We start from the raw sequence: 21,990 nt of genomic DNA, 5'->3' as shown, positions 1-21,990 counted from the left end.
TATTTATTAAAATGTTAAAGTATTTGAAAATGTTTTAATTGAAGAACAGTATTGTTTCCTATATGAAAAGGAAACTTTTATACAGAGTACACAATAAGAAATTTTTACACTAATAGAGATAGGTGCATACTTCTAATTAGAAACTGATTTTAAATGAATAAGGAGTTACAGGTTTACATTGTTGAGTAAATAAATGTGTTGTTGAAAAAATTATGAAGTTTAAGTTTTTATATAATCTCTTATCTCAATTGTTTACAGAATTTAAGTAATCAAAGTCTGTGACTTTTCTTTTAAATTTGCATATGCCACAAAAATTCTCAGAAACTTGTGTGAGTATGTTTAAAGGTCTTTTTTAATTTTATTATCACAATTTTAAATTTTAAGGCCAAATGATTTCAATGTATAAATTTTGCATCGTAGTTAGTTTATTACTGTCTTGAATGCAAAATATACACAGAGAAAGTATTGTAACTATCAAAAATTATGAACTCGAGACTGTAATGAATCCAGGTTGTAGACCTCCCTGAGTTAGAAAAACACATTTTTGGGATTGTCTGTCTGTGAGCACAATAACTCTGAAGTGCTTTGAGTTGACAAATGTAATTTGGTATGTGATCTTTACCACAAATTTCTTGATTTTTTAAAATTAAACTTTGAGCGAAATTCATTAGCTAGAATTTTTTCTGCCCAAGTAAAAATGAACATGATAACTATAAAGCACAAACAATTTAATCAATAAAATTTGGTATGGATATTTCATATTTAAAGTGTAAATGCGAACCAAATCTTGAATCCAACAAGAGCTTGACCATCTGTTGAGCTGTAATTTGACAAGCATATAAATATGATAACTCTAAAAAACAACTACTTTCAAAAAATTAAATTTGGTATATAATCTTGTAATTACAATTTGCTGTTTTGGTTATGAACTATCGAGAGGGAAAGATGTCCGTATTACATATTCGATTTCCGGGACAAACCACGTGACAAAGTATAATTGCCGAAGATTGCATTGTTAGAATTAGTAAAAATTCTAGATTTATTACAAAGATTGCTATTTTGTAATTGTTTTTCATTAATGCCTTGCAATTAATACACAAGTACCACTTTTTTTTAACTATATTATGAAGTGTACAACTCTCATATGTGCAACTCTAAGAATATAGATCTGAGCACCCATGTCTTTCACAGCATTGTTTAGGGTCTAAAATCTTATATAAAGTCTTGAGAGGAATATTTTTTTTAAAGTATAGAGTATGCAAGAAACTTTTGGAAAGACCACTCTAAATGGTTATTGAAAGTATTTATGCAGTTGTTCACCTGACATTCCTACATGAATGTTTTGCAATTCATGTAGACAAAGAAACAAACATATGTATATATATATTTTGAAGCAATTAAATATTAATTTTTGTTGTTAAGCTTGTGTGTGCATGAAATTTAAATTTTTGCTTACTCTTAGATCATTATTTGGTTGAGGTAAATGAATGATTGATTACAAAAGAGCTATTTGTTTGCTTAGTTATAGTAATAAAATATTAGCAAAACTACCTCTATTTTACTACTAAAACATGATCCTCTAAACGTTTAGGTGCAAAGTCAAAAATAGTGCTCTTACAGTTTAAAATTTTAAAAAGAAATATATATATATAGTTTTAGAACAAATTAAATTGTCTATAAAGTTGAAGCTATATATAGAAAATAAACAATTATGCAAACAAAGAACTGTAAATACTTGTAGCCTGTATATTTGACTGTTAGTTTTTCTCCTTACTTTATGTGATATTTTATATAGACTTATTAGATATATTTATTTATTGTTTTCATTTCTTTACTACATGAATATTTTATTTAATTAACAGAAAGAAAATCTTCAAAAGAAAGCTCTGATCTTCTTAAAAAAATTCCCTAATATTAAAAGTGAACAATCAGTCGCCATGTTGAATGTATATCAAGGTTTATTGCTCAAAGAATCACTGCAAATGGATGAAAGATGCATATTTCACGAATATGGGAAAACAGTAACAGAAATGTTTTTAATTTCAAGTCAAAAGTTGACTGATTGGTCTAAAGGTTGGCTTTACTGTGGAAATTTCTTTCAAGAAATGTTTCTTTCAAGGAAGTATAGCGAGTAAGACTAAACTTTAATCATTATTAATTGTAGTAATTACTGAAATGTTTAAAAGTTTTTATATGAGCGAAAAGCTCTATGTTAAATATAAAAAAAAGCAAGTGATGATGAAATCAGAATATTTTAAAATTTGTTACAGCTTTCATTATTTAATTTTTATATGTCTGGATATTTAATTTTCTTCAATTTGGCATGTTTTGAATTTCTAGAAGTATATTGTGTCCAAAATTGTAAGTAAAATCATTCGTATTTAAAAAAAAAATGAGAGGAATATTAAAACCTATGCCATCCCTAAAATTGTTCCCTAAGATATATGAGCCGTTCATTTTGAAAATGGGGCAAGTCCATATTGTGTTATTGCGAGATATTTAAAGGTTTGCACTTCAATAAATTAAAAAAAATTGGTAAGTATAATTTTTTGTATTTTGTGGAACCAGATAATATAGGTTTATAATCCAATAGTGTTTACAGTTCTGACTAAAAAAACGATTTGTGTTCAAATAATATTTAAAACTAAAATTCTTTGCCGCTCCTTTGAAATTCCTTGGGTGCTTTCTTTTCGTATCCAGTATGTGAGTAAATCCATGTAGAAATAAATTTTGCATATTAAAATTTGCAAGTTCCCAAGATTCATTAAAAAAAAAAATCCGTTCTTCCTCACTAATTAGTTTTGTACATGCCCTTGAGCATTGGCAGTCTTTATTCACGAATTTTTTCTCGGGAATAATTTTACCTATTTCTATGTAGTATTTTTTTCCACTATTTCGATTGACTATAACTTTGTTCTCTTCGTAACTTTCCTCTGTAGCATCATCCTCGTCGGATGACGAAGTCAATAGTTCAACTATTCTTCTTTTTTGGAATAATTTTGGTCCGAATTGCCTTCGCATTCAAATCCTGATTCCAAGAATCTTCTTTTATTACCGATTGCCATGGATATTATTTCTACAAAAATAATAATAATAATAAAATTGCTTGCAAATGAGGATTTTTATTTTTAAATTTTTATTTTCTTGTGATGTTTACCAAATTCACTTTCAGATGCGTCAGAGTTATAATTTCCATTGTAATCGTTGTGAGCCATTTTTTTTTCCTTCTTTTTATTAAAAAAAAAAACACAATCCATTATTTATTTTTCAAATAAGAATGAAACTGTTAAGGGATTTTGTACGCCGAACACAAAGAAACAAATTGTCGACTTGTTTAGTATTTATTAGAAACTGAATTGGAACTTTCTTGCAAGCTGATAAAAGTGTTGCCAATATTACTAACATTTCTCGGTGTCGGAAGTAAACATATTATTGTCGAAACACAAAATTAAGATATACTTTTTATTATTTATGAAATATTGTACAGCCACCAATTTTCAATATCAAAGATAGATGGACAGAAATAAAATAGATATTTTTATGTTAATCTTTTTTCTTTTTTTTTCTTTTTTCGTAATAAACTTTTAACTCTTTGAAATGAACAAAAATTAAATGACACGAATGTTTGTGCGAGCTTCAGATTTTCTGTGTCATGCAGCGCTTGAAACTCTTTCACCTGATTCGTTGCTTTTGCATGAGGTTCCATTGGATTGAATAATAACAATGTCTTCTGGCATTTCTTCTGCCGTCCCATAATTCCACTGTTTACTCCAAGAAATTAAAAATAAGATGAAGAGGAAACACAGACGACGGTATAGAAACATCCTAGATTTCAGACATGATGCCAAACAGCCACATTTGCATCACTATACAGTAACAGGGGCTAAATTTAGCTCCTGTTCGGTCAAAAATATGTTCAATAATCATATAATTTGTCAAAAATATGTTCAATCTAAGATGGACTTGCACCACTTTCAAAATAAACATATTTTCAATACTGTTAAGGGCTAAAACTTCCATCTCCCAAATATTAGAATCTAAATATTTTACACATAAAAAGATCATAATAGGTTTTATCTATAATTACCATTATCTCCATTATTTTTTCAAATATGGACTTGCCCCACTTTCAAAATAAACGGCTCATATGCTTTAAGATTAATGGGACCATGAGCTACTTTATTTGTAGATCAGAAGTTTGTATACGATTTTGCAATCTTTCAAGTCTAACCAAAGTTCAAACTGTTCCTAAGCCCTCAAAAAGTGCTTACACTGAGGAAAAATAATAATAAATTATACCTTCAGCTATGAAAAATAAATGCTATCAGAACAACAATTTTCGCCATGAAAAATTGTTTTGCATATTTAATTATTTGGATAATGTGGTTATAAGTAATGATGTTCCCATTAATTTTTATCTTTTAACTAAAGTTTTTGTTTTCTTAGGGCAAAAATAATAGATATTTTTTCTAACAGTGGCTATGTTTCTACATTGATATTATTACGAAAATTGTCCATTTATTGTACTGAGAAAATAGTCAATAAACTAGGTAATTTCTACACTCTAAATTTCTTATTTCTCATGAGATTCCAGAGAATATGAAGCCCAGGTAACATGAATATAGCCAAGATATGCACAAAGAACAGCGTTTCCAGAATTCAACAATAGGTTTCACAAATAGGTTTAGCAAATCTCTAATTACATAATGGAGTAGCTCTGTCAATAGTGTCCACAAAGGCGGCATTAGTAGGGAGGGGTGAGAAAATGAGAGTTCCCTGAAACAAAAGTCTTCACAATTTTAATACAGGGGACTGGGCATTAACGAATATGATAATTTAAAAACCATTTTCAAGTTAATATGTTATAAACGCTGGATATATTCAACTAACTGTTTAAGTCAGCAGCATGATGATATTTGGCAATATAGTTGACAGGCTGGCAAATCAATAAGATTTCGTATTTTCCCGATTAGTTTTGGATGGCCGTTTAAAATTCAATGCGATGGGTCGACAGCATTAAATCCGCAAATTTTCAGACATCTTATTCAAATGTTGTTCATTCAGCTCATTCAAATGCTGGCATTATTTTAGGTAGAATAAACGAAAAGATGGGAATTAAATCAGATATAGTTTTTTTGCCGACTGTTCGTCCTTCGGCTAAAATATTATTATTTTCGTCTCTTACTTCGATCACCTGTCAATAGAATTATTAGGAAAATTAAAACAATTGTATTATATATGACATGACTTTGTGTATATATTTCCTAATCAAGGGCTCTATTAAAACTGCTGGAAATAATTATTTGAAATCTAAAATATAGAGTAATTGAAGAGAAGTTATTCTTCTAAAAATCACGAGTGATTGACAAATTTAAACCAAGCATTATAACAGTTAACAGACACAAAGGCAGTTTTGAACAATATGATTCTTCTTTTCTTCATATTGTTAAAATCATAGCTTGTAAGTCAATTAGAATAAAATTCATTGCATTGGGAGTGAAGGAATTAATGCATGTTTAATTCTTTAAAATCGTTTTTTTTTTTTTTTTTTTTTTTTTTTGCTTGGAAATTCTATTTAAAGGTTCTAGTTCAGATGATCTGGACAATACCAAAATTATGAAACCCATTTCCAATTTAAGGTGCATTATTAATTAGATATTTTAATAAAATATTTTACTGTTTTACCTGATGAGTGCTGATTTTTATTTATTGCGATTCTGGGTAAGAAAAATGTTTAATTGCACCATCCTTTTAATTCCTGTATTCTTCTTTATTTAATATCATGATCTGTTAGATTATTTTTTCATGATTTCAGAGTTTAATATTATGATTATTAAAAATGTTTTTATTTTCTCATTTTATTATTTATTAAATATGCACACACATACAAAGTGTACATCTACTATTAGCATCACCCCATAGATTATTTCCAAACTGCCTAAAGGCAGACATATAGTTGCAATTGGATAAATACTTTAAACGATGGAAAATATTATATTTTATGTTGTTTGAATCAATCAATGTATTTCACAAAAAGTTACAAACTGTTTTATACTGTCCTATCAATCATATTTAATAAAATATTCTTGACACTGTAATATTTTAAATGTATGTATTCCTTTCTTCTGGGGCTAAAACTGGCTGACATAAAAAAAAGTTGAAAATCATTATTTTAGACAAATTTTACAGATATTTTCAAGGAGTCGAGAAATATTTTAAGGGGTCATTTGATGTATAATCATTTGATATTCACAATATTTTCATCTATCTAAAATAAAATGTTTTACTAATCTTCAGTGATAAAAATAGTTTTTTTAAAAAACATATATATCATGTGTTTCTCTATAATATTTTTAACTAATGATAATAATCTTTCACTTGGTGTGATAAATTAAAATATAATGCTATGTTATATAAGAATATTCATCTTAGATTTTTAGAGATATGAGTATTTCTGTAATAACGAATCATTAAACTTTCTATCACACTTAGTTATTAATTTACGTAATTCATTCATACAAAGAAGAATATAATAGTATTTTGTTGTTGTTGTAGTAAAAAAGAAGTTTTCATATTATTTGCTAATTGGCTCATTTTGTTTCATGCACTATTCTTTTAAGGTATTATAAATTTGCTCTGAGATCCTTCAGCAAGTCATGCAAGTATAGTGGTAACACAAAATCCATAGAACCACTTGCAAAGGTAATTATGGCATGTTAGTTTAATAGTTTTTGTTTAACACCTATTCAAATAATATTTTGGGTGGAAAAGCTAAAAGCTCTTGCTATGTCTTACTTGCATTTCACACATTTAGCTTATTGTATTAGTTGTTTGTAAATAAGTATGTCAACATTTTTTTTTTTTTTAATTTACTATAATTGTTGAGCTAAAAGTCAATGCAATTTTGATATCATTGAAGAGTTATCTTATTCTATATTTGTAAATTAATTATTTTTCTGTTCATAAAATTGATAAACAACATGGGTGTTAATATATCTATGAAATATTGTTTACACATTATTCAATTAATAACTTTCTATAAACCATTATTTAAAAATATTTCTCCCAATGTAATGTGTAAATAATATTGTTTGAAATTTCTAAAATTTACAAATATTTTATGTTAGTAAAACCCACATGATGATGTTGTATATCATAAGAAAAATTAAGAAACTAAAATCTTTAAAAATAATTTTTTGAGGTGTTTTTTTTCTTTTGCTAATGGTATCAATTAGTCAACTGCAGACGGTAAAATTTGAAGGGGGGAGGGAGGAAAATGCTATTGAAAAAATAACAAAATTAAAAAATTTGCTGCAAATAATGCTTTTAGAATTTAAATTGTATAAAAATAAATTTTTTGTGAAATTTCTAATTTGGCTTTTTACCAAATCAGTAAAAATAACTTGGAATTTATCGAAAAACAATTAATTAAAAATCAAAGAAAAAAGTTATTATTTCTTTAAATTAAATAGAAATGTAACATCATTAAATAGAAATTGCACATCACTTAAAATTTTTTTTAAGTGTAATGGAATATTGTACGCAAGATTCTTAGTTTCAGTTCTTAAAATTTTTCATAAAAAAGTTACTATTTTTAAAAAATTTCTCAAAATTCAGTAAATTACATCAGAGGTCAAAACAAATTTCTTTAAAAAGACAATTATTTATTCTCTTCAAATGGGGCTCTGTTTTTTTTTTGTTTTTTTTTTCCCACTTTGCAAGCAGTAGAAAAATCATCCAATAATACACAGAATATTAAATAAATTTTTTCTACATTAAACTTTAAAATTCCAACTTTGAAGTACATTGAGTCACCATTACTCATAAGTGCTAAATTTCATGATTGACATAGTAATTGATTAATTTAAACTCCATAAAAGGACATGTACAAATTCTTCCTTTTATAAGTATATGTATATTTGCACAATAGTTTATATATCTAAATACTCAACAGTTCACTTTATCATTTTAATATAAAGTTTGAGCACTTGCATACAAAAGAATTTATACTTTTAAGATGATATTTTACATTGAAATTCACACTTTTTTTTATTATTGTGTTTTAATAGCAGTATTATATTTTCAGATAATAGGGCTGCTTTCCTCCTCTGATGTTCCATTAAACTATCGAAATGATGTAATTGAAGATTTTATACAAATACCATTATCATATTTTATTCCATGGATACCACAACTACTTGCAGGAATTTTAAATACTGCAGATTGCCACCTTGAATATATTCTACTTAAAATTGGTTTCAAACATCCTGAATCTCTATACTTTCTGTTGCATTCAGCTATGAATGAGATAAATTCAATGCCAGTTCACATGTTTGAATCCAAAGGTCAGTATCCATATATAATTATTAAAGATTAATAGATTAGATTGTCTTTAAAGGTTAATAGTTTGTACAGAATATATTTCAATGATGTTTCATTTATTAGAAGATGAAATTCTACTATTTTTACTTGTTTACGCTTTAAAATAATTATTTTAAAATTTCTAAATTTATTTCATTTGCACTAGCTTCTTTAACAATTTTTAAATAGATTTTATGAAAAATAATAGCATGTTTTTATGGAGGATGAATTTAAAAAGGGATGGAACAAGATATATTGTATGGTTGAAAGTAGATTGGCTTGTAAAGTCATTGATGACTTGTCAGTTCCAGTTAAAAATTTACTGTTGGGGACGAATGGTTTCTTTAATTTTCAAGCCTTGAAAAGTTTACCTATCGCATCACTGAAAGTGTTCATAGGATAGCTGAGAAAATTCTAACTATTCGAAACTGAACCGAAAGATTGTTAGTTTAGATTCCAGGACATTCAAATATTTCCTGGAATAAATGGATGAATTCATTCTCAAAAACAGTCCTGAGAAGAGAGTGGATTGCAGCTAAATATTTATTTATTACATATTGCCAGAAATCTTGCTTCAAACTATACACCAAATTTATGGAAGAAGTAAGAGATACTCCTCACAAAAATCTAAGAGATATTTCTTCCATTTTATGCTCTTCTGTACAGCTTAAAAATAGAAGTAATAGTCATTCTCCTAATTACTTCACTAGTTATTCCTATAACAAAGAAAATGACATTATGTTCTTTAGTGCTGTTTGAATTATTAAAGTCATGAAGCAAACCCAAAGAATGAATTTAATCATTAAGCAAAGCTTTGTTCAAAAATGTATATGTAAATGCCATCTGTATATTTTTCTTCAATCATTGAAGTTTTTTGACATACATTAACTGTGGCTGAGTGACATTAGAGGATAACAATCTGCATTGCTAATAATCTCAATTAATACAATTTTTAAAAATCTAATGTTGCTTGTTTGTCTTAAGGATAATTGTGTAAAAGAATATTTTTAAATTTTTAGTTACTGTGTAGAAAACTATTTAATTTATTGTATTATTATTATTTTTTTTTTTTTTTGTACGATGGATTTTTTTATATAAGCCGAGCATTTTTGGAATTTTGTCTGAAACTAAATTATTAGTATTGACCTATGTACAAATCCGCTATTCTTACAAAAAAAATTTTTTAAAATAAAATTAAAAAAACATAATTAAGAACATTACTTGAGCACAAGCAATAAATTCACCAAATACAGAACTTTTTAATTCTATAATATATATTTCTTAATTTTAAGGGATCGTGGATTGATTTTAAATTATGAAGAGAATTGATTTTCTTATTGTGAAAATGAAAACTGCAAAGAATACTGTAATTTCCATACTTTTAATTTGTGCTGAGTTTTCAATGCTTAAGTTTTCCGTAAAGACGTTCACTGTATTTTGAAGAGTGCTGTACAAGAATTTTTCTTTTTGCTCATTTTTGAAACAAAAAGAATGGCACAGAAAATAAGAGTGTCACAGATACAGATCATACATAAGACAGTAAATGAATAGAGAAAATGTGTTAGTTTCAGATAATCAGATCTGTAAGTTTCATTTACTAAACTATTGCCATTGGCATCTGGCGTTTTGCTTTACAACGACTTGATTGAAAAATATTTCTTCGTTTTATCTACTTAGTGATATTTTTACCCTCATGGCAACATGTTTGGATTTCATAGTTTTTACTTTGGTTTATATATATATATATATGTTTCGAATTTGAGATAAGCACGATATTTCCTATTCTCGGTTTATATTCTGATATATACGAGATATCAAACTGCTTTTTTCATGTTTAATTTCAATAAAAACTAGATCTTGCTTTTTAAATTTCTCTTTTAAGCATATGATTTTAATGCTGTTTGGTCTAATCATTCAGAAATTTTACTAAAGATTTTTAAATACTTTTGCAATAAAAAATGTCTTTAAAAATGCTGCATTGCATTTTTTTATTTATTGCATTTCTTTGTTTATAGAATATTTGTTCACTTAAAAATATGTAGGAGTTAAATCAAAGTACTTAACAAAATATTATTTTTCATGTATAACACATTTCAGTCATTCTTTTATTTCCCATTCTTTTTATGTGTTTTTAAGTTAAAATAAACTTGTTGTATGTGATAAAGGTGAAAGAAAAAAATTTATTGTCTTTAAGAAAAGCTGAATTGAAATGTAATATTAACAGATATTCAAAACTGAGTAATATTTTTATTCAATTTGCAAAGAGAAAATAAAGTTATATATATACAGTGGTGGCCAAAATTGTGGATACTTTTGAAAATTTTTATGTTTTCTAACTTTGTATGCTTATAAAAATGTAACGTTTCACAAAATGCAAACTCTTACATACCATTTTAAAGAGAATTTAATACTGATATCAGTACAAAAAGCTAAATTCAAATATTTGCAATACAAAAAAAGTTGAGTAGCAATAATTATAGGAATACATTAGATGCTGATGACTGCAGTGAGTTATCAGTACTTAGTAGGGTAGCTTTTATTTTTTATTACAGCTACACTTTGATGTTTCATTGAGCTGACAAGAGTTTTAAATTTTTCCTTCCTTATTAAATGATGCCAGGAAACAATTATAGCCACAATTAATTTCCTTTTATTTGATGAACGCTTCATATATACAAGAGTTTTCTAATGGTACCATAAGTTCTCAATAATTTTGAGGTCAGGACTAGTTTTTGGCTATGATAACAATTCAGTGTTCTTTGTACTAAATCACTCTTTCGATATTTTTGCTGTGTGGCAAAGAGCCGAATCCTTCTGAAAAATAAATGATGCATTATTGGGAAATCGATCACTAATGGAAGGTGTAAGTTTTGGCTCTAGAATAGTGTCAATGTGTTTTCTTACATTTAATGTTACATCAATAACATAAGAGACCAATATCGTCTGCTGACATGCATGACCAAATCATAACACTGAGTTCTTCATAGTTGCCTGAGTGCAGTCAGGATGTTGCTCTTCGCCTATTCTATGCCTTACCTATCTTCACCATCACTACCAAATAACAATGTGTTTGTTTCACCACTCCGTATAACTTGTGACCACTGATCTTCTGTCCAATCAATGTATTCCTTTGTCCACTGTAATCTTTTTATATGCTGCTGTAAATTCGGACAAGGATTTTTTTTTCGTTCAATACTATCTCTTAGACCAACATCTAATAACAATTCTCTTGATTGTTCTTGAACTGTCTGAAATACCAGCATTATTCAATTGACTTCTGATGACATTCTTCTATCTTTGAGACATAGTATTTTTATTTTTCTATCATCAACAAATGTGGTGCACCTTTTTCAATCATTTGCTGCTTTGTCTTTTTATTGAATTTGTCTCCTGATGTCATAAATAAAATTTTCTGACTCCAAATGAAGTCACTTAACCACCAACCTGTCTTATATTTTCAGTATAGGAAAGACCACATTCATGTAACACAATAATCTTAGTTCTCTTTCTATGTGCCCAATCTATTATTTTATTTGATGTCATTGCTTCTTGACTAAATATTAGAAATATTTACAAAATTTCCAACTGTATATTAAAATGTTTAACAAAATTTTTTACTTCGATTTAATTACATAAAAACAATCTTCCTTCTACAGAAAAAAACACAATAATGACGTTCCAACTTCAAACATGATGTTAGCTTCTGCTAGCAATCATTAACATTTGATTCCCAGAACAAGAGCAGTGATTTATTTGTCAGGAAAGTTAGAAATTACAATCCACTTCATCACTGTGTTTGTTATTCAGATTAAGTAAGAATAACTATTTTGTTATAGCAAATATTTGAATTTTGATTCTTGTATTGAAATCAGCATTAAATTCTCTTTAAAATGATATGTAACAGTTTACATTTTATGAAATGTAACATTTTATATAAGCATACAAAGTTAGAAAACATAACTATTTTCAGAAGTATTCAAGTTTTAGCCACCACTGTGTGTGTGTGTGTGTGTGTGTGTGTGTGTGTGTGTGTGTGTGTGTGTGTGTGTGTGTGTGTGTGTGTGTGTGTGTGTGTGTGTGTGTGTGTGTGTGTGTGTGTGTGTGTGTGTGTGTGTGTGTGTGTGTGTGTGTTGTTTTAAAAAAAATTATTGCATCATATATGGGACTTTACTTAGCTTTTTCCATATGACTAAAAAATTGATTAAATCGGATTCATTGTTGTAATTGGATTTGTATTTTTATTATGATTTTCATTTTAAAAAAAACTATAAAAATATACATAAAACACAAAATTTCTATGGATGGATGGATCTCTCTCTCTCTCTCTCTCTCTCTCTATATATATATATATATATATATATATATATATATATATATATATATATATATATATATATATATATATATATATATATATATATATAATCACTGTATATACTGTAATCAAGAATATGACCTGAAATTATTATATTTTGAAATTTGGAATCAATTTTTTGTGGTCGTATGTGCAGCTGATATGTTCCATAAATCATAAGTCCAGTAGATATATAATTATAAAATCCGTCTTGAAAATATTGCTTCTCTAAAATAGTTTTCTAATCTAGATCCCTCAGTGAACCTAACTTTTCTTTCAGATAAATCATTTACCATAATCAAAAATTATTACATGTTTGTCAACCCTGTTTCCCAGTTGATTAAATTGGCTTTAAAATATAGAGAACTGTTATCTAAATTATTCATTCTATTGTATTGGTAAAAATAATTATTTTTTATGAAGGAGTGCTAATTAGGCTTTTTTTACTCTTAATTAGGGATTGCAATACCGGTATACTGGGATACCGAATACCGGTATTTTGAGCCATTTGTACAAGTTTGTAATATCGGTATTCACAAGTTTAAATACCATTTTTTCGGTATTTACTAGAAATTTTTTAAATTGTCTCGCCAGCATAGCAAAATACTACACATTTTTGTTTTTAAGTCTCCCTAAAGGACGAAATTAATTAGACTGTGAATACAAAGTTGCTTCGTACAATCAAGAGAAGTGATAAAATACTGTTTGACAATGGATTGTAAAACCCTCCGCACTTTTGCGCATGTGTTAGATTGGGTTTAATTCGACAAAATAAGGTTGAGAAGAAAGATAAAAGGAGGTGATGTTTACATTTAACAATGAAGACTCGCGGTTTTATGAGACGTAAACAATACAGATAATTAGTAATGCACAATAAAATATTTCAGAGCAATTTTTATTTAATATACGGGACAAAACTTTAAATTATGAAGAATAAAGGAAAGAATACAGAAACTTCTTATTATAAAATATAGTGGATATAGAAACTTCGGATTCCGACTTTGAAAAGAGGGAGAGTGATATTGACAACAAAGATTATGACAATGTAATTGTTGAAGAAGATATTGCTAATGAGGGTGAAATATTAACCCATCAAGAATTGCTTCCTATAAAATATAAAGTTTGTAAAATTGTTAAGATATTTAAACGTTTCCCAACAAAAAATGCCATATTACAAAAATATATACTAACTGAAAATAAAACAGAATATATGTTAATATTAGATTCTAAAACAAGTTGGAACAGTTTACTCCTAATGATAGAACGTTTTTGAAACTGAGAAATCCAATCCAAAAATCAATAATCGACTGAAACCTGCAAATTTAATTTTTCAGATAGTGGATTCGACTTCATATCCAGTACTGTATCAGTTCTACTTCCAATAAAACTGGCTGTTGAGGCATTATTTCGTAGAATATAATTTATTAACAGCTAATGCAACAATAAATTTCATGTTGCAGTCTCTGAAAGAACAGCACAAATCACATATGAAGAATTATAAATTACATTGAAAAATCGCACAGAAGAAAGGCATACCGAAATAGAAAATGTCTTACGGTATTTACATAATTGTAATGATTTTAAAAATGAAAAAGAAGAAAAGAGACTAACCAAATCAAATAAGATAAAATTTATTTTAAATTTTCTTAAAATGTTCTCCACACAAACCTATCCACATTCAGAAGAATTCGGTACAGTTATCGAATATCATGATGACATTAATGTCGATAGTGAAAAGGATTTGTCTCTTCAACAAAAATTAGAATTGGCGATAAATAAAAAAAATTCAACAAACCAAAATACAATACAGGAATCAGCTATATCCAAAACCATCCGACGAGAAATCGATTTATTTGAAGATGAGGTATTTAGAAGTAAATACTTGGAAAAAGTATATTATGCATTGCTAACAGTACCACCAACTAGCGTAGATGTCGGAAAAGCGTTTTCGGCAGCTGGTAATTTTTGCATAAAATTACGTTCCAGGCTTAATGACAGTACAATTGATGCATTATGTTTTTTTATGATCACATTTCAAAAATTTATTACCACAGACTGAATAATGATATTTACACGTTTTTTAGATTTAAATAAATAAGATGTTCCTTTACTTTTTTGTGATTATATATATATACTGTAATAATTTATAAGTTACAAATTATTTTTTTATGATATTTACACTCTAATAAAACTGGCAAATAAAAAACACCTGTATTTTCTTTCTTTTTCTAAAATTTCTTCTACCGGTATTAAAACCATTATCCCAGTATTAAGATCTAAAAAATACCGAATATCGGTATTGAACTTTTGGTCCGATATTGCAATCTCTACTCTTAATATATCACCAAAAATTCCATTTTAAAAATCATTATCTTAAAAAGGAAATTTGAATTTTGTCAATGTCTTTTGATAAGCAGTAGAATAGTATTTTTTTTATTACTATTTCTGCAGCTAAGAAGGTGATGTACTGGTAGCTCACAATAGTTATATTAATAAAGATGTAATTCAATTCAGTTAATAATATTTTATAATTATATTGTTTTATAATGCTTTGAAATATTTTACAAGCTAGACATAAATGAAACAAGATGGCAAAAATGTATTTTTAAAAAAATTCTCTTTAAGTCCTTATAAATATTGTATTTAAGATGTGGCCAATCTTCATCAATTATGCCTAAATTGCATTTAAATAAATATTAAAAATTGCAATCAATTTTGTGAATTAAAATATTTCATATGAAAATGATCATATTATTTTAATGCCAATTACTACATAATAATTGCAGATTCTGTATTAAGAAGATGTCTATAATGACTGTACAGAAATTTTAATAAGTTCCTTTGCTTGTATGATAAATATATTATATATGGAAAATGTAATAATCGAAAATCAAAGTCCTGGTCCAGTTCATGGTGAACAGTGTCCAAAAGGCTCAATAACAAACAACAACATCTTATTCAAAACAGGGGTAGTATTCATTGTAGCAGAATGCAGACAAAGCATACTCAATATATATATATAACAGTATTTAGTCTAGCAGCAGATAATCAGTAATAAACAGAACAAAGCATTGAAGAAGAACTTGATCTGCTCAACTGGCTATTTACTTGATTGAATACTCAAATCAATACAGACTTACTTCAGCTCTGTCTCACAACTATTTCGTTTCTGTGACAGGTTAAGACCACTATTGCTCACCAGACTTTTGTAGATTCTAGAATCTTTGATTTTGTCGCCGAAACCGGGAGGGGAGGGTCATTGACTTGGTACCCATTCATTATCCATCAGAACTACCCATAAAACTGTTTTTCTTATTACAAATTTACAAATATGATAAAGCACGGTAATAATTGTAAAAAAAAAAAAACATTATCAAGTAACATTAAGTTTATCTTCAATTTATAAGCTTTGCTGTTTTCAATTCTAGCAGTTATTTTGCATATATAAACATAATCCATAATTGAAAAACTGATCCATGAGAAATCATTTCTTCATCAGTATTTGTTGTTTGATAATTTTCCCTTTGAAATATTTAAAGGTTTTACTAATTTTTCTCATTTTTATCTGTAGAGCACCTGAATTACCACCCCTATGTGAAGCTTATGAATAATATAAAAACTTCTCATCCAATGTTAATTTCCACTTTAGAGAAAATTGAAAATGAGGTAATTACAAATAAAAATTTTGTTCATATTTTTATACTTTTCAGTTTCTTTATCTTTAATGTTATCCACAAGATTAATTTATGTGTTGAATCTTTACTAAATTTTCAATATATACTTCAATATAAAAATTTAAATTCTCCAAATAAACATTATAAAAAAAGTTTTTCATTGGCATTGCAGAAATTTTGCTAATCCTATATTCCTACATAATCATGTGTCTACTTTTACACAAGTTTTTAAAAATATGCCTGAAATCCAATTCAATCTCTTTTGTGTGTGTGTGTGTTTTTGTAGCCACAATAGCCTGTAAAAAAAAATCATCATTTGAGAGTATTGGGTATGCAAGATAAGTAGTAAAGTATAATTTCTTGTTGTTTTTGTCCAAGTGATAGCATTGCTTTTCTTGGGGGATTTTGTTTTTCATTTGTCTCAACAGGCCGATTTCTGAACTGAGGATCATAGAGAAAGCCCATATCTGGTTGCTATTAATAAATTTCTTATGATTATCGTATGCTCCGACTTGTCTTTCCCCATGAAGCAGTGCTTTTAAAATCTCAAATCAAGAAGTATTATGCATGTTTTAAGAATTAAGAGGAGTGCTGCAAGTACTTTTATTCGATAAAAGAAATACAGATAGAGTGTTATTAATTATTAAATGCTGGGTTATAATTACCATTAGGGCAACCAAGCAAGTGTGCTAAGTGTGGGAAAATATATATATTGATTTTTTATTATGTAGGCGAGAATATATTTTTTTAAAATATAAATGTTTCTAATAGTATTTATATGCTTAATTTTTAAACTATAAAATTATTTATCTTGTAGAAATCAATTTTTCCTATTTAAATAGAAAATATTGCCAGTGGAAGCATTGATGACTACTTAGATATATCTATACTACATGTGCAATGAGTTTAATGCAATTCTATTAGAAAAGCAGTATGAGATGAAAAAGACTTGCCCATTTAGTTATACTCTCAGTTGAAAATAAGTAAGCCCCAAAAAATAACTTTAAAGAAATAATGAGTTTAGAAAGAAAATAGTGAATTTTGTAATGCAAGTATAAAAAAAATAAAGTGTAGTGAGTCCATGCTCCGTCATTTAACTATTGTTTTGACTTCAAGGAATGAGTATTCCGATTATTATAGACATAGTCATTATAATGTGATTCGACTGTGTAATATATATATATATATATAATACTGTATAATATTGTACTGCCATCATGAAAGAAATATTGCATGGTATTTTAAAACTCTTGCATTTTACACTGTTATTTATACATTATATGCAACTTGAATATGTATTGGATGATCAACTTTTTTTCCATATTTAACCAAATATTTATATTTGTGAATCTGAAATATCATCTGGCTATATTCATTGTGATTTTTCTACTATTTAAAATTTGATTAGTGTTAAAATAATCAGTTAAATACAGGCTTTTTCAAATAGATCCTGAGTAAAAAAAGTTCAGAAATGAAAAGAAAAAATAAGGATAAAGAAATTAAATATAAAAACAATCAGTGTTACATTTATACGGAATAAAATAATTAGGATTCATTTTTTTTTTCTACCATTCCTTCAAAACTGAATTGAATATTAAGAGTGATATCATAAATATTCTAAATAAATTATTTGCAATTCATATTTTTACTGAAACAGCCTAGGTTAATATATTTATGTGAGTATGACATTGATTTTTCTTACTAAGCCATAATGATTAAGAGACTGCATAATTGTTCTTATATGTTTTCTTTTTTATTTTAGCTCATTCTGCTCAGCAAAAAAGCTACTCCCAATATACTTGGTGTACTGAGAAGAATAGAATTAAAAATCTGTGATATATTTTTTATGTGTGCTACAAAACAAATTGATGCCAATTCCATTGATAAAAGAATACAGAATATTTTTATTGAATCATATAATTCTTTAGAAACTGAAAGTGATCCTGAATTGAGAATGGCATTAAGCAATTTACTAAAACCAAGGTATTATTTCATTTCATACATTTTTTTTTCATTCCATGTGCATTTTACATTGTGTTTTGGTATGAAATGAAAATTAAATGTTTACTCTTATTTGTTTCAAAAGTAAGGAGAATATTACATTAATTTTTGCTTTTTGGATATATCTTTTTTCCATCTAGCAGCCTTAAGTAAATCATGTTCTTTTGAAAAATATTAGGTACAATTATATGGTAGAAGTGTGGTGGCTCTCCACTGCAGAATGGTTTTTGTGTAAACATTTATAAGCGAGCAGAAATGGAGACTTGATCACTCTCGCTTTCACCAGCACTTCAGTTGTGGTTGTGTTACGTGGCTACGGAGCCTAGCGGCGCAGGTTCAATCCTTGCTCAGACAATTGCCACATTGGTGACCCGGACGTGATCTGAACTGACAAACACAACCTTTGTACATCTGTCATGGCACCATCTACCCACAGCAACCAAAAATCATCAGACACATTTGACGCAGCAACCAAAGTCGTCAAACTCACTTTACGCACCAGCAGCAACTCGTCGTCGCTAGACAAAAGTTCTGATTTCGCAGCCGCGTAACAAGATCACAAGACAAAAGTGATCACCTCTGTCCAGAGGCTGTTAACTGGCTTATGAAGCTATCACCACAGAAGTACATTAAGATCATGTACTTTCTGTTTATAAATTTTCCTGATATTATATCATGCTATTAAAAAAACTAAATATATGAGGGGGAAATTGCAGGTGAAGATTTTATAGCATATTTAAAAAAATATGTTTATTCATTTTAAAACTTTTTTTTCTTTCTTTCTGAGCAGAAACTTGTTAGATCACTAAAAACATTCTTGATGGGATTAGTTATGCCATTGATATAAAATAAATTTTCTTATACATTGCCTAATTTTCTGTTTTCATTTTTTTATATGAAGTATAAACAGGGAACCCGTAAATAAAAAGGCTGTACTTGAACATGGTGTTACTTTAACTTAATTCAAAAATTAATAGAAACTCATTTTAAAATTTTTGAAATATTGTGAAAACTAAGACATGGGAAAATATAAAGGAAATTTGTAAAGACCAGGTCTTAACTAAATGATTGGAATTGTATTTACCGAATGAAAATTCTTCCATTGAAATAATCTTTGGGCAAAGTGAAAAATTCACGAATGTTTACTTTGATACGGTTGGAGGTATCTGAGATAAAATAAAAAATTTGTAAAGAAAATATAGAATACAAATAAAAAATGGTGTGAGGTGAGTTTAGAGAAGGAAAACATCTTGCTCAAAATAAAATAACTTTATTTAATGTTGATTATTAGTGATTTAGAGGAAGCATGATTTCATAGTTTTATTGCAGAAATCATCCATTGGAGTTACAATAGAAGAATCCAGACTCTTGCTAATGGCCTTTCTTGCACCAATGTTCCAGAAGATATATACAAAGAACAGCATGTATAAATATAGCCAAAAAAATGGACAGCAAATCACTAAATAATAAACACAATCCTAAATAGTTGATTGCATAGAAATAGAAATTTCGCTATGTGATCAACTTTTCCAAAGAGAAAATGATGGATTGAAAAATGGAGGATAGAAAAATTAGTTTAACTTTAAATATGAACTAACCAATTCCGTGAAACTAACCTTCTAACTTTTTGCATAGTTGATATATTATTAACTTGCCTCCAAATTTAAACATTCAGCAGCATTGTTGTCAAGGTTATGACTTTGTAAACGAAACTGAAATGAAAATTTGGTTCTTACTGAGCCTTTTTTTCTTTCTTTCCTCTTAATTTTTTAAAAACTATTTAATTCAAGTAGAAATTTACAAATAGATTTTATTAACTTGTTTTTCATTTTTTTATAAAAATTAATGTTTATTCTTCTTATATTTGAATACTCTTTAATTCTTAATAGAAAAGTAATTATAAATGTAACTTTTATAATTTAAAACTTAGGTTATAAATAATTTAAATTACTATTATCATCTTAAAACAGCCTTAAAAGTTTTAAATTTTTGGATTTTAATAATGACAAATTATTTCTTTTAACTTAAAGAAACTGTATTTATGTCAGAAATTAAAGAGAGACCTGGTTATTTTTTTTAAAATGTAAGCAAAAATTCACAATATTAATATTCAAAAAGAAAAAATAGAAAGCAGATATTAAGTCAATGAGTGCATAGGCAAAAGTATCAAAATTTTCAGCTAGGTAATGTGGTAAGCTGCATAGTTTTCTGATGAAAGGCAATTTTTTTTTAACGTCAATAGCATTTGTCCATTATCAGATTTTTAAAAAAAATATCGCTCTTATGAAGAATCATGATTTATCATTAGTGAAAGGCAACAAATTGTATTTTGTTCCCTAAGTTTTTATGATAATTACCTATCCTGTATTTAATTAAAAATTAATATGTAGAATAAATTTTTGTAAATATTGGATAACTTTTTTGTGATGTGAATAATTATAATTAACGATTATTATAATTTAGTTTACACTTATAATTTTACATTATGTAAAAATTAAATCATTATTCAAGTATTAGGTGAGTAAACATTTTTTCATAAAAAAAATAACATAATAATTAGAATTATATCATGCTGTTAATTTAATATAAATAATTTTTTCATTTTTTAAAACCTATTTATATTTATAGTTATTTTTCTTTTAAAACTTATAAATCAAAGGTTAAGAAAATAAACATTTTTGAATTACAAAAATGGAAAACATATTAATAAAAATTATTTGTAGATTTTTAATTTAATTTGTATAATTTCCTAAAAACATTTAAAGGAAAAGAAGAAAGGAAAGACAATAATCGAACTCTCACTTCCTGCTTACGAAGTTAACAGCTATGCCATTGAGGTTTTGAATGCTGAGACAAGTTACTAGTATATAAATTATGCAAAAAGTTTGAAGGCTGATTTCTCGAAATTAACTGGTTCATATTTTAATGAATGAACATCTTAAAGATGTACTAACTTTATACTAAATTTCATTCCGAATTTAATATTCCAACCTGCATCCTCCTTCCCTCGAGTTATAAAGGTTTTCCTATAGAGCGTAATACTACATAGATTTTTCTGGAAGAATGTTCAGATCTTGGTTCCTAATAGATATAGGTCCATAATTCTTGCAATTTTTAAAACTTTCGTTTTCCTTACCCAGTTCAGTATCTTTCTTATATATTTCTATAATCTATCCTTATATCTATATCTACCCCTATAAGGGTAGATATAATAGATATAAGGATAGATTATAGACGTATAATCACAGGGAAACTGTATTACAGGTCATAATTGTATTAATTTGTCTTATTGATTGTGAAAATTTTATTTGTAAGATATACTAATTATAAAAATGTAGAATTTTTTTTTAAGGGTTTTTATTTTTTTAGTGTCCTTCCCCTTTAATTTCTATAAAAGTGCATTATTTAGGAATTTAATTTTCATAATATATGGAAACTAAATGTATATGCAATTTAATTATACTATTTAATATTGCCATTTAAAGAATTATTTTTTTTATTATAGTGAATGGAAATTGGAAAATATCAAGTGCAATCTTTCTGAATGCATTAAATTATACACAGTTAAAAAGAAAATGAGCAAAAGGTATACTTTTTATA

The 21,990-nt window shown here is 27.3% G+C and overlaps 1 protein-coding gene across 2 annotated transcripts in view; it reads left to right on the top strand.

Moving 5' to 3' along the window:
• The window catches only part of LOC129976676 (transcription-associated protein 1-like), a 273,583-nt gene that overhangs the window by 230,278 nt on the left and 21,315 nt on the right, over positions 1 to 21,990 (top strand). For both annotated transcript variants that reach the window (XM_056090373.1, XM_056090371.1), the window contains 6 exons: positions 1,863 to 2,131; positions 6,621 to 6,702; positions 8,087 to 8,345; positions 16,287 to 16,381; positions 18,152 to 18,372; positions 21,896 to 21,976. In XM_056090373.1, coding sequence (XP_055946348.1) covers positions 1,863 to 2,131; positions 6,621 to 6,702; positions 8,087 to 8,345; positions 16,287 to 16,381; positions 18,152 to 18,372; positions 21,896 to 21,976 — 1,007 coding nt within the window. The remainder of the gene's footprint in view (positions 1 to 1,862; positions 2,132 to 6,620; positions 6,703 to 8,086; positions 8,346 to 16,286; positions 16,382 to 18,151; positions 18,373 to 21,895; positions 21,977 to 21,990) is intronic.

This window comes from Argiope bruennichi, chromosome 7 (assembly GCF_947563725.1).
Source record: "Argiope bruennichi chromosome 7, qqArgBrue1.1, whole genome shotgun sequence".
NCBI lineage: Eukaryota > Metazoa > Arthropoda > Arachnida > Araneae > Araneidae > Argiope > Argiope bruennichi.
Note: the sequence above shows the minus strand (reverse complement) of the source record. Positions and strands in the feature narration are given on the sequence as shown.